Source organism: Ceratotherium simum, chromosome 11 (assembly GCF_057802395.1).
Source record: "Ceratotherium simum simum isolate JZ-2026a chromosome 11, ASM5780239v1, whole genome shotgun sequence".
NCBI classification, from domain to species: domain Eukaryota; kingdom Metazoa; phylum Chordata; class Mammalia; order Perissodactyla; family Rhinocerotidae; genus Ceratotherium; species Ceratotherium simum.
The window spans coordinates 68,116,173-68,129,476 of NC_141910.1; the positions used below are offsets into that span (position 1 = coordinate 68,116,173).

Consider the following 13,304-nt stretch of genomic DNA (forward strand, 5'->3'; position numbering starts at 1 on the left):
GTGGATGTTATAGCCAGGAAGTAGAACCCTGGTGACCACAGAGAGGGGACAGCAGGTACAAAGTCACAAAGCTGAGGATAACAGGTTTCTGGCCATCACTCAGAAGCAAAGGCGTTTAGAGTTGGAGAGACTTGTCTAGGTGGACTGCTAAATGCAAAGCCCATTATGATAATTTATCACCCCTCCGCCCAACACGCCTGCATGTAAACGCACACACATGACCAGGACCAGTGTGGCCTGTGGAATCACATCTGCCTATCTTTGCCACCATCATATCCCAGGATAGGAGGCTTTGGAAGGCAGTGAGTCAACAGGATTGTGACACATGGGATGTGGAGTGAGAAAGGAGATCAGGCTGACTCCAAGGTTTTGCATCTGAAGAGCTAGAAGAATGGACTCACTGCTCTTTTTAAAGACAATGGGATCAACTGTGAGAAAAGCAAGTGTGAGAGAGAAGATGAGGAGCTTGGTCATTTTAGGTTTGAGATGCTGACTGGACAGATGTCAAGTAGACAGCTGGATACAGGAATTTGAAGCTCAGACAAGAGGTGCAAAGGAGAGAGATACATTCAGGGATCTTTATGGTAGAGATGTTATTTTTATCTAAGTCACAAGGCTGGAAAAGATTACCAGGATCATGAAGGGGCATAGGAAAGGGGTCAGGGAGAGGAGGGGGGTGAGCAAAGGAGCCGACAGAATAGGAGGAGGAAAGCAGGAGAGTGCGGCCTGCAGGGGAGTGACCGACTCTGTCCAATGCTGCTGACAGACAAAATACGGTGAAGACTGAGAACTGAACCCACGAGAGGCTCTGGGAATATCCACAGCAGGTCCTTTAGTGGGGTGTGGACATGAAGCCCCAGCCAGAGTGGGTTCAAGAGACTCAGGACTCCAAGAGCAGGAGTGAAGACTGTGGCTCCATGACATACTTTTGAAGCCTGGGCTGGGAGTGGAGGGAGGGAGGGAAGAGGCTTCTCCCCATTCCACCTCATGGCACAAGAAGATCACAAGGATGAGGGACACGGGGTACCCAGCACCCACGGTCCTATTCTGCCAGGACCAGACCCAACGTCAGAGTGGCCAGCACAGAAGCAGCCCCTTCACACACTTCTTTCAGAAAGAACCCTCCAAGGAGTCTAAAAGGTGCCCTAAAAGCAGAACAGAACCCCAGAAAACAAAGAAGAGGGTTAGGCCGGGCAAAAACAATGAATTTTGTAGATTCTTTTCTGAAAAAAAAAGTCACTGGGTATATCACAGTGCAGTTAAATGACACAGGACACAAGTCCAGTTTGCAAATCAAAAAAGTTTTATATGATTCAAAGAAAAAAGTTACATCACACATACTCATTTAAATAAGTCAAAATCTTACATAAAACGTATTTATGAAACATTTTAAACTATAATTGAAACTACTTAAAAGGCTCAAAGTCAAAAACAAATCAAGCAAAATTGCTCAGGCAATAAAGTGCACGGGGGACCTGGCGGACACGCTCTGCCTCTTACACCCAGAGCCGCCAGCGGAGGGACTCCACGCTGAAACAACACACCACAAGGGTTCTGGTTCTCAGGACCAGTATTTTTCAGACGAAACTGTTTCCCAACTTACAATCTTTCAATCGGCAAACAGGGCAAAAAAAAGTTGTTTACAAAAGGTATTTCTAAATCTAATCAGGAAATGGAAGTGTAGGTCAAACCATTTTTAACACATCTATTCTTTAGAAACAACACGGCTCAGAAAATAACATTCAATGTGACAAGCAACTGAATAGTCAAAGACCTTGTATTATCCACCAGTACGTTAGTAGGACTAACATTATTATGTATAATTAAAAAAAAAATCCAGGGGGGCTGGCCCAGTGGCGTAGCAGTTAAGTTTGCGCGTTCCGCCGCTTTCGTGACCCAGGGTTCGCAGGTTCGGATCCCGGGAGCGCACCGACGCACCGCTTGTCAAGCCGTGCTGTGGCGGCGGGCGTCCCACATCAAGTGGAGGAAGACGGTCACGGATGTTAGCCCAGGGCCAGTCTTCCTCAGTAAAAAGAGGAGGATTGGCAGATGTTAGCTCAGGGCTAATCTTCCTCACACAAAAAAAGAAATCCAAATTTAATGCCATTTACGGCATACACATAGTCAGAAATGTTTATGCTGATCTAAGATATGAGTGGGAGAGAGAGAGGATTGGGTGATGGGGAAACACGAGTTATATACATTTAATTATGGTTTTCTTGTAACTCATGTTACGTCTCATGACCAGGAGGAATACTCAACTGTGGAAGTGTCCAAAAATATGAAGGCCTCCTAAACACACAGCCAGCACTTACAGACCTGTATGTCAATTAGCAGTTGATACTAAAAGGCAACTTAATGGGTATCAAGTAACATACAATGAATGAGCAAGTAAGGGTTATCAGACTAAAAAGACCTGAACACAAAACCTAATTATATTTATTCAATATTTCACCTTACCATCATTTTAATAAAGGTAAATGCCAATAACCAAGAGGCAAAGACAAAACCCAAATACACACAGCACAATAAAAACCATTCCCAGACTCACAAAGCAGTGCAACATCTGTATGTTCCTCACATGCGTTCTGTTGCCTGGATTCCCCAAGCTGCCTAACAAAACCTGTCTCAGCAGTCCCTGGATGCCGGGGGGCACAGTCTCTGGAGAGCTAGGACCTGTGCTCACATGGCTTCAAAGTGGTGCCCACCGTCTATTTTCTAGGCAGATGGCAAAACAGCCCATTGCAAGTAATTTTCTGTGTGATCAAAACAATTTCCTTCAAACAAAATGAATGAAAGGGCAGCTGGGTGGTATTACTGCCATTCAGCATAACTTGCATTTCCTGTAGTTCTTAATACTTAATAAATAAGGAATCAGAACATAGGAGCTGGACCATCTGCATGTACACTTCACGTCAGCTAAGCTATACTTTGGTAGAAAGTTCCTCCAACCAATAAGGACATTTCCTTTTTCTCTGAGAAGTTACTTGACCCACAAAATACTATGGATAAGGCCACAGCAAAGGAAGTCAACTGACAATTGACAAAGCAGCTGGATTTGAATGCTTACATTATCTTTTTTTGGTGTTTGAGGTACAAACAGGAAACTGAATGGTTTGCTCTCAGCAGAGCACAGACACTCAGATCCTACAGCAGCTCCCTGCTCACCAGGTATCTATCGAGTATTTTAAGTTATCCTCTGGGGTACATCTTTTACAAGTCACACCACAGACACAGGTGACTAGTTCTACTTAACTGAAATTTTAATTCCTTGGGCTACAGCCTTAAAGGAATGGTTGCCTGGAATTTCCCCTGAAAATGTTATGAAGAAGCTGACTGCAAAGTTTTTTTCCCCATTTCTTAAGAGGCCTCTATTCAACCAGTTCTGATTCTAAAAAATTCTTAGATCTAAAAGGCCTGATTATAAACTTGCAATTTTTTTGGCTGAATAATGTGCCAAGTTTACTAAAAGTAGAGTTATTAAAAAACATGGTTAAACATTGAAAAGAAGATTGGAAAATCATCTATCTACAAATTGGTGATTTGAGCCAACAATAAACACATTTTTATAAAAAACGGTATAAAAATTAGTACCCTGTCTCATTTCTACAAAACATGAATAGAAAGGTTGTAAAAATCCAGATTTTTCAAAATTTATTGCCAAAATGTTTGTTTGAATGCTGGTGATTTAGATTACCAAATTTTCTTCCACTTCCTTAAAAAAACTTCTGCAACTACAAAAGATATTGAACAGGGTCCCAACCAAAGGAGAAAAGTTAACATACTTTCACCAGAACCAGCTCCCCACTTTCCCCTAGCCCCCAAGACATTTTTTTTTTGAGAAAAAACCATCAGTTCCATTCGTAATAAAAGGCTTTTTAAAATTCCTATCGGCAATTCCCTGGCCAACCTTTCAGGCAGAGGCTGGCATGCTCACCAGTGGGCTCCCAGCTTTCTCTGCTGAGGCAATTCTGTTCAGTTTGCCGACCTCTGCCTGCCAGCCAGGGATCTTCTTGGTGGTCATGTGGCGCCGGGCATGCTTCGTCAGGTGGTCGCTGCGCATGAAACGCCGATCACACACTGGGCACACAAACTTCTTCTCCCCGGTGTGAGTTCTGCGGTGGCGAGAGAGTTCATCTGAACGAGCAAACTTCTTATCACAGCCATCCCAGCTACAGTTGAAAGGCTTCTCTCCTAAGAGGTGAAAAAACACAGATTAAAGAAAATGCAAATGCTCAGTACCTTACTGGACAGGTTAATTAATGTCGTTTTTAAATGTTCATCAAAATCTAAGAAGAAAGTAATATCCTATTATTCTGGTATCGAGTTTCAGAAGTGAAGAAATCCTCCAAAATGCATTTCTTCCTGCCACACCTAAGATGCAGTATTTCAAGGCCCAAAGATGTCAAACCAATCTAATCTTTCGAAAGACATTTTTAAATAAAAATAAATCTTTGACTGTTAGGTTGGGGTAGGGAGAAGATTCGTGAAAGGAATAATTCCTTCCCTCTCAGGAAGCTGCACATCTAAAAACATCCCTCCTGGGACCTACAAAACTTCTCAGAATCATTAATTCCATCTTTGTATTTGTTATTACACTGACAAAGACGTTAGCTACAAATGGGTCAGAATTCTAAGAGCCACCTTCTTGTTACAAGCTTCAAGTGTCTTTGTCATTGATTCAAAGTTTCAGAGCATTGGGCAGGTGCCCCTTACTGCGTCTTCCTGGAGTTACAGAGGTGAGCCAGGGAGCCCTTGTTCGCAGGGAACGGTGTAGCCCTTCTCCACAGAGCCATCTTAGGCCTTTCAGTCAGCAAGAGTGCTCCCTTTCTTGCATCCCGAAGCCCTTATCTTGACCAGGTTGTGACAATCACACAATGCTTGTGCAACCTCGTGAACCGAATGGTTCAACAGTGTTATGCACTGTCATGTGACCTACGTTCCCAAGGGTTTCTGACTTGCCTAGCTCATCCATCTTTGTACAGCTTAGCTCCCAGCCCAGCACTTCACATGGCAGGTGGCAAATAAATGGTTTTGAATGTATGAGTGTTGAAGAGACATCAACAAAATATTTGATGTTTTTCAAAGTTGAATTAACAGGAAAATTAAGCAACACAATGTGTCTTATGAACTCTTCTAAGAAAAAGGGCCTGAACTTCCTGGATTTCAAAGTTCCCATATTGTAAGCATAAGGTTGCCCTACTTGCTCCCAGGAAACCACCACCATTGTTGGCACCCTATCAGGACGGCCAAGTGCTGCACAGAGATGAACAATCCTTTGGCATGGGGTTTATAAACTGCCCTACTTGTTTTCAACATATCAAAAATGTAGCCTTTGCTGATTCCACCTTGTTCTAATTAAAAAAATTTTCAGGTTGGTAGAAATACATGAAAAACTATCTTATCTAAAGTAAACTTACCCAAAGTTTCTATTTCTTATGAAAACTCCAATTTAGTGTTTACAAAATGGCATAAAAAGTTGATTCTTCAGAACCTTTATGGTAATTTAAATTGAAGTACTTTGGGAAACCTGAAAAGAGCTTGTTTTGATCACCGTATTTCATGCCATCCTGTCAGTACAGTGATGTACTGCATAAACAACATTTCGGTCAATGATGGACCGCATATGCGACGGTGGCCCCTTCAGATTAGTACCATATGGCCTAGGTGTGTTGTAGGCTATACCATCTAGGTTTGTGTAAGGATACTCAATGATGTTCACACAATGACAAAATCATCTAATGACACATTTCTCAGAACGTATCACCGTCATTAAGCGACAAATGACTGCATTGCTACCAAGGGAAGCTAACTGAATAAACAGTAAAACTTCATTCCATTGCCTCCTCAAATCTGGAATCTGTGTTTAGATACGATCTGAAGTTCACCTCAGTAGTCTCAGTGAAGAGAAGAGCTCACCAAGTCAACAAGCCTCTCGGTGGCGCCTGTTCGCTCTCATATGGCCATGATGGCCACCCTGCAGCACTGAAGACCAGCCATCACTTACTGGTGTCAGGCTCTGGTGTCAGACACCAAGAGTTTATATCCAGTAAGATCAGACAAGTGTATAAATAACTAAAAATCAAAGAGAGAATGTGCTGAGAAACACAATAAACCACTAGGGTCAAAGAAGGAAGGAGAGATCAGGGAGCACTTCTAAAAACTGACTTTGGGAAGCCCCTGAAAGGGTTTTCAGTAAGTAGAGATAGGCAGAGGACGGAGGGTGAAGGGTAGAAACGTGGAACTGGAGAGAGAAGGTAAGCAGAGAGAGACAAGCTCTTCACGGGCCATGTTTGGGGCCTTATCCCCGCAGCAAAAAGCCCACTCTGTAGCGTGGAGGACAGTAGAGCTCCTTTAATGCCTGAATTCCAGACTCTGCTTCATCGGGCAAGTAGGATTTGCCACCATTAGAGCTTCAATGTGCTAATTAGAAGCCACTCCACCTCAAATGCGTTGTGGAATAAAGTACAATAGTAACTCCTTGCATTTAGCTTTTCCTACACTGTATTCCACGATCCACTGCTGTCCCACAGGCCAGTAGCAGACATTCTGGTGGAAGGGGTTCCATGATCAGGAGAGTTTATGAAACACATCTTTACTACAGAACCTGTGACCTGTTACCGTGGTTATATATATGTATGTGTGTGAACCTCTGAAAGGCAAGTTTAACAGACTATTTAACCATAGGACCCTTAAAAACAAAATAAAACAGAACACTAACTCAAAGCACAAGAGTGCCACAGCACACCTGAGACAGTCTGCCCTAATCAACTATAAAGCAGCAGCTCTACCAGGCAACCCTCAGACCTCTGGCACACAATATGGTGGCCACCAGCACCATGTGGCTACGTAAACGTAAACTTAATGGAAACGTAAAATTTAGTTCCTCAGTCACACTGTTCACATTTCAAGTGCATGTGGCTAGTGGCTACTCTAATGAACAGAGAACACTTCCATCACTGCAGAAAATTCTATTAGACAGAGCTGATGAGACAGTAAAGAGATCGCTAAGTTATTATAGTTAGTTTGTTCTGTGACTTCTTCTGAATTGAAAACTATATATTCTTGAGGTAGCCCTGATGGCCTAGGGGTTAAAGTTCGGCATGCTCTGCTTCTGCAGCCCAGGTCTGGTTACCGGGCGTGGAACTACACCACTCGCCTGTCAGTAGCCATGCTGTGGTGGTGGCTCACACAGAAGGACTTACAACTATACACAACTATGTACTGGAGCTTTGTGGGGGTGAAAGGAAGAAAAAAGGAGGAAGATTGGCACAGATGTTAACTTAGGGGGACTCTTCCCCTGCAAAAAAAAAACCCAAAAACTACATACTCTCAAAAGTAAGAAAACTATATTCCTTTAAAGTCCCAATATTCTAGAATTCAAACTTTTCCATACTTTCCCCCTAGTAAATCTAAGTAAGTCACCTTTATGTTTATTGAACGTGAATGCACTTTCTAAAACACAAAGAATGTCTACTGCAATGTGAAGAGAAAGGGGCAACATGGGCATCATCCTAAAAGCCTATCAAAGGATCACAATAGGGCTGGCCCCGTGGCTTGGCGGTTGAGTGCGTGCGCTCCGCTGCTGGCGGCCCGGGTTCAGATCCTGGGCGCGCACCGACACACTGCTTCTCCGGCCATGCTGAGGCCGCGTCCCACATACAGCAACTAGAAGGATGTACAGCTATGACATACAACTATCTACTGGGGCTTTGGGGGGAAAATAAATAAATAAACAAAATCTTTAAAAAAAAAAAAAAGGGGGCCGGCCCCGTGGCTTAGCGGTTAAGTGCGTGCGCTCCGCTGCTGGCAGCCTGGGGTTCGGATCCCGGGCATGCACCGACGCACCACTTCTCCGGCCATGCTGAGGCCACGTCCCACATACAGCAACCAGAAGGATGTGCAGCTATGACATACAACTATGTACTGGGGCTTTGGGGGAAAAATAAATAAATAAATAAAATTATTAAAAAAAAAAAAAAAAGGATCACAATAATAGAACTATACCACACTTTATTTACTGGGGTGAGCAGATGTCATGTTCTACAAAAACCACTGATGGTTGTACTAACATTAACCCTAATCCCTACTAGAGTATGAAGGCTTTTCAGAACCAAAGAAAAATGGCCACATTTCCACCTTCTCCAGTGGTTCTCACACTTCCCTCCCACTCAACGAAAGCTCAAGTGCATTTCCTAACCAGAGGATTTGCCATTCCCCATGCCTACCTGCCTCAGTACTCACCTGTGTGAGTACGAAGATGAGCCTTGAGGTGGGAACTTTTGAAGTAGGTTTTCCGGCAGCCTGGGAAGTTGCAAACATAGTTCCTCCTTCGGGAAAAATCTACCTGAGGGGCACAGTTTTGACTGGAGGCAATGAACAGCGGAGCAGGGGCAAGGGGCAATAACTTGGTATTCCCAACAGTCATTACACTCGATGAACAGGTGGCAGGTTGAGGAAGAGCCCCCTGGGGCAGAACCAGCATCACAGTTCCCTGAGGCACAGACGGTCCCATGAACACAGGCTGGGGCACTGGAGCAGCATGGGGTAGGATGGGTTTGACAGTTTCTGCAGATGCTTGGGAAGGTGGCTTCAAAAAAGCTGATAACATGCCACTTTGTCCAGTCAGAGGGATCATGTGGTAAAGGACAGGGGGACTGGGGATGGGGACAGAAATCAGAGGGGTGGCTTTCCTTGGCAAGTCATTTTCATAATTCTTTGGTGAGCAAGTTTGAACTGCAATGGGCCACCCTGCCTGCTGGCCTTTGTCAGTGGGGATCAGGCCACTAGACTCATGCGAGCAAGGCTGACAGGACTCTGAGTTAATGTTGAGTAAACTGTCTTTGAGGTGTGTGTCCTGCAAAGCTTCAGTATGTCCCAGAAATTGTGCTTCTCCCTGTCTGTTGTCTGAAAGTTGGCATTCTTGAGTCTGGGTGGCAGGAATGCGGGCAGGACGACTCCCCCCAGTGTGGCGGATGACACTCATCACCATGGCCCTGCAAGGGGGGCTGGGGGCTGGCTCCAGCAGCTCTGGCTTCAAACCAGGTAGGCCCCTCTCTGCCTTCCTGCTCAGCACTTTGGCTGCCCCAGCAGAGGCTGGGGGGATGGCCATGACCATGCGTGCTTTGGAATCAATTACTTGGGAAGGAACAAGTGTCCCCATCGATTGCTCCACAAGATCAGGGCTCTGAGGAGGAGTCATGCACTTGAGGAAAAAAAAAAGAAAGTACAGTGTGAAAAGGTTGTTTTGGTTAAATTTTAAAAGGAACTTACTTTGATCATGTTGCCCCCAATGCCTTTAAAAAGAAGTATGTAGAAAAGACTGGTGTAAGCCTGCTCACAACAGCACCCGGGAGACTTCAAGTCTGCACAAGGTACTTTACTTTCTAGTCTTCTCCTTTCCTGACCTCTCCCAACCCCATCCATTTGCTTGGTTGTAAGAATGTCAGTGCCACTCTTGGGCTTGCACAGCTACTGAAATGAGCAATTTAAGCATTAGGACTACAAACAAGAAAACAAATTTATACTCAAAATGAGAGCTTTTCCTAATAATTTTAGATTCTCAAAATTTTTTAAAAAATCCCAGTGGTAATCATTTAACACACACTTATCCAGTGCCTACTGGATGCAAGGTGAAACCTATTGGAACGACCCCTAAAAGGCCAAGTTCTAACGAGTGGTGCCACCTAAACCAGCCTCTCTTTGTACCGCTCCCTAACAATTCCCACTTATTTTCAGCCGCCCTGTGGAAGAGCCCAATGCCAAGTAACTCTGAGAGGTGCTCCTGGCAGCCAGGCCCACTACTTGTACAATCCTCTCTACTGCCAACAAGTCCCTCTTCATTCCTCTCCAAGTGGGCTTTCCACACTCTCCTTCCAGCACAAGCTTCCGGCCCAGGACAATTAGATTATAATTTTCACTTCTGTTAGCAACACTCTGAATTTCTCCCAGCAATTTCAAAGCCGTAGCAAGTTAAGAAAACAAAAACAAAAAACAGTGTTTGACTGCACCCAACTCACAGAAGCAGCTGGCTGCCACACAGAGGCAGAGAGGCCAGTGTTTCAACCCAGCTAACTAAGGCTGTCCGGTGCCAAAGCGCAGGCTTTCTCTAGCTGCCACCCACATATTCTGATCCTGGACTGGGTCATCTGGGGGAACCTAAGCCCCCACCCTGCAATTCCCCAGGGAAATGAGTACATTTTACTTTCTCACATCAATCTGTAGGTTTCAGCCTATGGACATTTTAACCCTGTGGCTGCAAGCTATGACATAGCAAAGGAAAGAACATATTTTCAAGAGATAAAAGAAGTTTTCACCCTCAGGACCCACACAAGGGCAGCATATGAACTCACTTGCCAGCATCCCAGTGAATCTACCCACGAGTTCTGAAGCACAGTTATTTAAGGTACTCGGGTCGCTGCACAAAAACACTCCTCTCCCCCACCTCTTACCAGGGTTGATAAAGAATGGAAGTCCTTTGGTAGCTCAGATGCAGCTGCGTCCACATGCACAGTGGTGGTGACATCCCCAGAGTCAGAGACAGGTGTGAGGGGCCTTATCTTTAATAGGTCACCTTTCTGGGATCTTTGACCCCAGGAGCTCATGCAAACCAGAGCCTCGACAGCTTCAATGTCGTTCTGCTCCAAGATGCTGCATGTAGACCTCTCGCTGTCATGCCGCTTCCTCTCCAGGATTGACTCACATATGTCCATGATGTCAACCTAAAGGTGACACAACATAATGGCCTCTCAGTCCAGGGAAAACACAGAGAGTAACCCCAATGGGCACATGCATATGCACACCAGAAGTTTGCCTGATGCCTGTAACAAACACACACGATACTCCACACACAATAAGCTCTGGTGTCTAGGAAAAGATGTCAACAGGACATTCACGACAATTTTGCTTTTAAGCCAACATTCTGAAGAGGAAAGAAAGATGACTGGACTTGGCTGGCAAGCAGTTTCCACAGAAAACCCTGATTCTTAAAAAAGGTTATTAAGTTCATGTTTTTCTTCCGTAAATGATTAATAAGACTCGAATTCCAGAGATGTAAGCCAAATCCACTAGTGTGCAACGTCACACAGGGAGGAGGAACTGTCTAAGTCTCCCAGTTGGTTGAGATGAGAGCACGGCTCTTCTGAGTTGGCAAAGCCACCAGAAGAGCATCCCTACAGGTGCATTTCTGGCACCTCTCGGGAGCATTCTCCAAAGTCCTCTCAAGTCGGCACATGACCACAAGCAGAACTTTCTGGTGGCTGAACTCCATGGGCACCATGAAGGCAGAGCCCACCCTGGGTTAGCCTTGTTCCTCTGACTCAGAACCGCTAAGGCACTCCTTAATGCCACACACCAGTAGAGGGTAAGAGAAAGAATTTTTTTTTTTGGTGAGGAAGATTAGCCGTGAGCTAACATCCATTACTAATCCTCCTCTTTTTCCTGAGGAAGATTGGCCCTGAGCTAACATCTGTACCCATCTTCCTCCATTTTACATGTGGAATGCCTGCCACACCATGGCTTGATAAGTAGTGCACACATCCACAGCTGGGATCCAAACTGGCAAACCCTGGGCCGCCAAAGCAGAGAGCGAGAACTTAACCACTACACCATCGGGCTGGCCCCTAGAGAAAGAATTTTTAAGATCTACCACAACCCAGGAGAGGGATGTCCTTCCAGTGTATCACACCTCTTTTTAAGGGGGGGAGGAAGCGCCTGGAATTAACTGATCTCTTCCCAAAGGAACTTCAAATCTATGACGATATACATTTCCACTCAGTTTGCCTAAGCATCAAACCCTTCTGTCCCGCCCAGGTTCCCCCCAGAGCACACAGGTGATGAGGCTGCCTTTACATATGCCACTTTGGGCCCCGCTTCCGTCGGCAGCCTGGTCCTCGGAGTGAACTGTTAAGTCACAGAAGTGTGGGCTGCCACCTGCCTGGCCCCTACAGGTAGGGAGAGACCAGAGCAGTGCAGCGCTCCCAGACCTGTCTTTTGACGACGACTAAGTCCCAAGTCTAGTGAACTCCCCGTGGTCCTCAAGCCCCCAGTGGAGGCCTCCCGGGCCTGAGGCCAAGCGCGCCTTGCACAGCCCCCACGCGCCACCTTCTCACCAGCTTTTGCAGGGCCACCCTGCCTGCCGCCTTCCCGCCAGCTTTTGCCGGCCCTCGGCCCCCCGCTTCCCACCAGCTTTTGGCCCACCCCCCACGTGCCGCCTTCCCGCCAGCCTTTGGCCCGCCCCCCACGCACCTCCTTCCCGCCAGCTTTTGGCCCACCCCCCACGTGCCGCCTTCCCGCCAGCTTTTGGCCCACCCCACGCGCCGCCTTCCCCCCAGCTTTTGGCCCATCCCCACGTGCCACCTTCCCGCCAGCTTTTGGCCCGCCCCCGACGCACCGCCTTCCCGCCAGTTCTTGCCCCGCCCCCGCCCTTCCACAGCCCCGCCCCCCGCCCCTTCCACAGCCCCCAGTGCCGCGTTCCCACAGCCCTTGCCCCGCCTCCGCCGCCAGCGTGCCCCGTTCCCGCCAGCCGCGCCCCGCCCAACGGCCGCCGCCTCTCAGGGCCTGGTGACGTCATGGCTGGAAATAGCCCCACGCCTTCAGCCGGCGGGGCGGGGCCGCTGCGGGAGCGCAAGACAAAGCTGCGCCTAAGGCGGCGCGGGGCACACGCCCCCTCCCCGCCCCGCTCGGCGCGGCCGCCGCCCCTCCCGGCTCCGGAGCCCCCCGGGCCCCTAACGGTGCGGCCGCGGCGAAGCCCTGCGCGCCCCCACCCTCCTCCGCGCCCCAGCCCCGCACAGGCGGCGCGCCCCCGCCTCGCCGCACGCTAAGATGGACGGCCACTCACCGCGCGCGCGTCGCCCAGGCCCGCGGAGCCCGGCGTGTGCATGGTGCCGGCGGCCTGGAGGCAACAAAGCACCCGCAGGGCGTGACCCCGGCGCACGGCAGCGGCCGCACGTGCGCGGCGGGCGGCGGTGACCCGGAGCTCCTCCGGCCGGCGCGCGCCTCCGCCCGCCCGCGCGGCTCTGCCCCGGCGCGGCCCTCGCGGCGCGGGAGGGGCGGGGCGGCCGCGGAGGGTGCGGCCGCGCGGGCGGGGCGCGGAGGCAAACCAAAATACACCGCGCCCCGCCGGGGCGGGGCCGGACGCCCGCTAGCCAATCGGCGGCCGGCCCGTGCGCGGCCGGCCAATGGGCGCCGCGGGGAGCCGCGTGATCGGAGCCTGGCCGCGGCGTGATCGGGCAGGGCGGGATGCGGCACGTGTTTTGGTCGGGACGAAGGGGCGGGGCCTGCGGCCTGGAAAGTAGGGGAAAGGT

The 13,304-nt window shown here is 48.2% G+C and overlaps 1 protein-coding gene across 2 annotated transcripts; it reads right to left on the reverse strand.

The window, feature by feature from the left end:
- Positions 1–1,280: 1,280 nt before the first annotated feature.
- Positions 1,281–13,008, reverse strand: KLF11 (KLF transcription factor 11). 2 transcript variants are annotated; one of them, XM_087437166.1, is made up of 4 exons: positions 12,839–13,006; positions 10,452–10,721; positions 8,245–9,205; positions 1,281–4,194 (listed from the first exon to the last, which is right to left on the reverse strand). In XM_087437166.1, the coding sequence occupies exons 1-4, from the start codon at positions 12,878–12,880 to the stop codon at positions 3,914–3,916; spliced, it is 1,554 nt and encodes a 517-aa protein (XP_087293292.1). In that variant the 5' UTR covers positions 12,881–13,006; the 3' UTR covers positions 1,281–3,913. The 2 variants fall into 2 exon arrangements, with proteins under 2 accessions (XP_087293292.1, XP_087293293.1); XM_087437167.1 differs by having other exon boundaries at positions 4,136–4,194; positions 8,229–9,205; positions 12,839–13,008.
- Between the last annotated feature and the right edge of the window lie 296 nt (positions 13,009–13,304).

Excerpts from the sequence above, each read along its gene's own strand:
- KLF11 (XM_087437166.1), bottom strand. The coding sequence starts at position 12,880 with ATGCACACGCCGGGCTCCGCGGGCCTGGGCGACGCGCGCGCG. Across the intron at positions 10,722-12,838 it reads GCCTGGGCGACGCGCGCGCG|GTTGACATCATGGACATATG; the intron begins GTGAGTGGCCGT and ends TGTCACCTTTAG. Across the intron at positions 4,195-8,244 it reads TCATCTTCGTACTCACACAG|GAGAGAAGCCTTTCAACTGT; the intron begins GTGAGTACTGAG and ends TTCACCTCTTAG.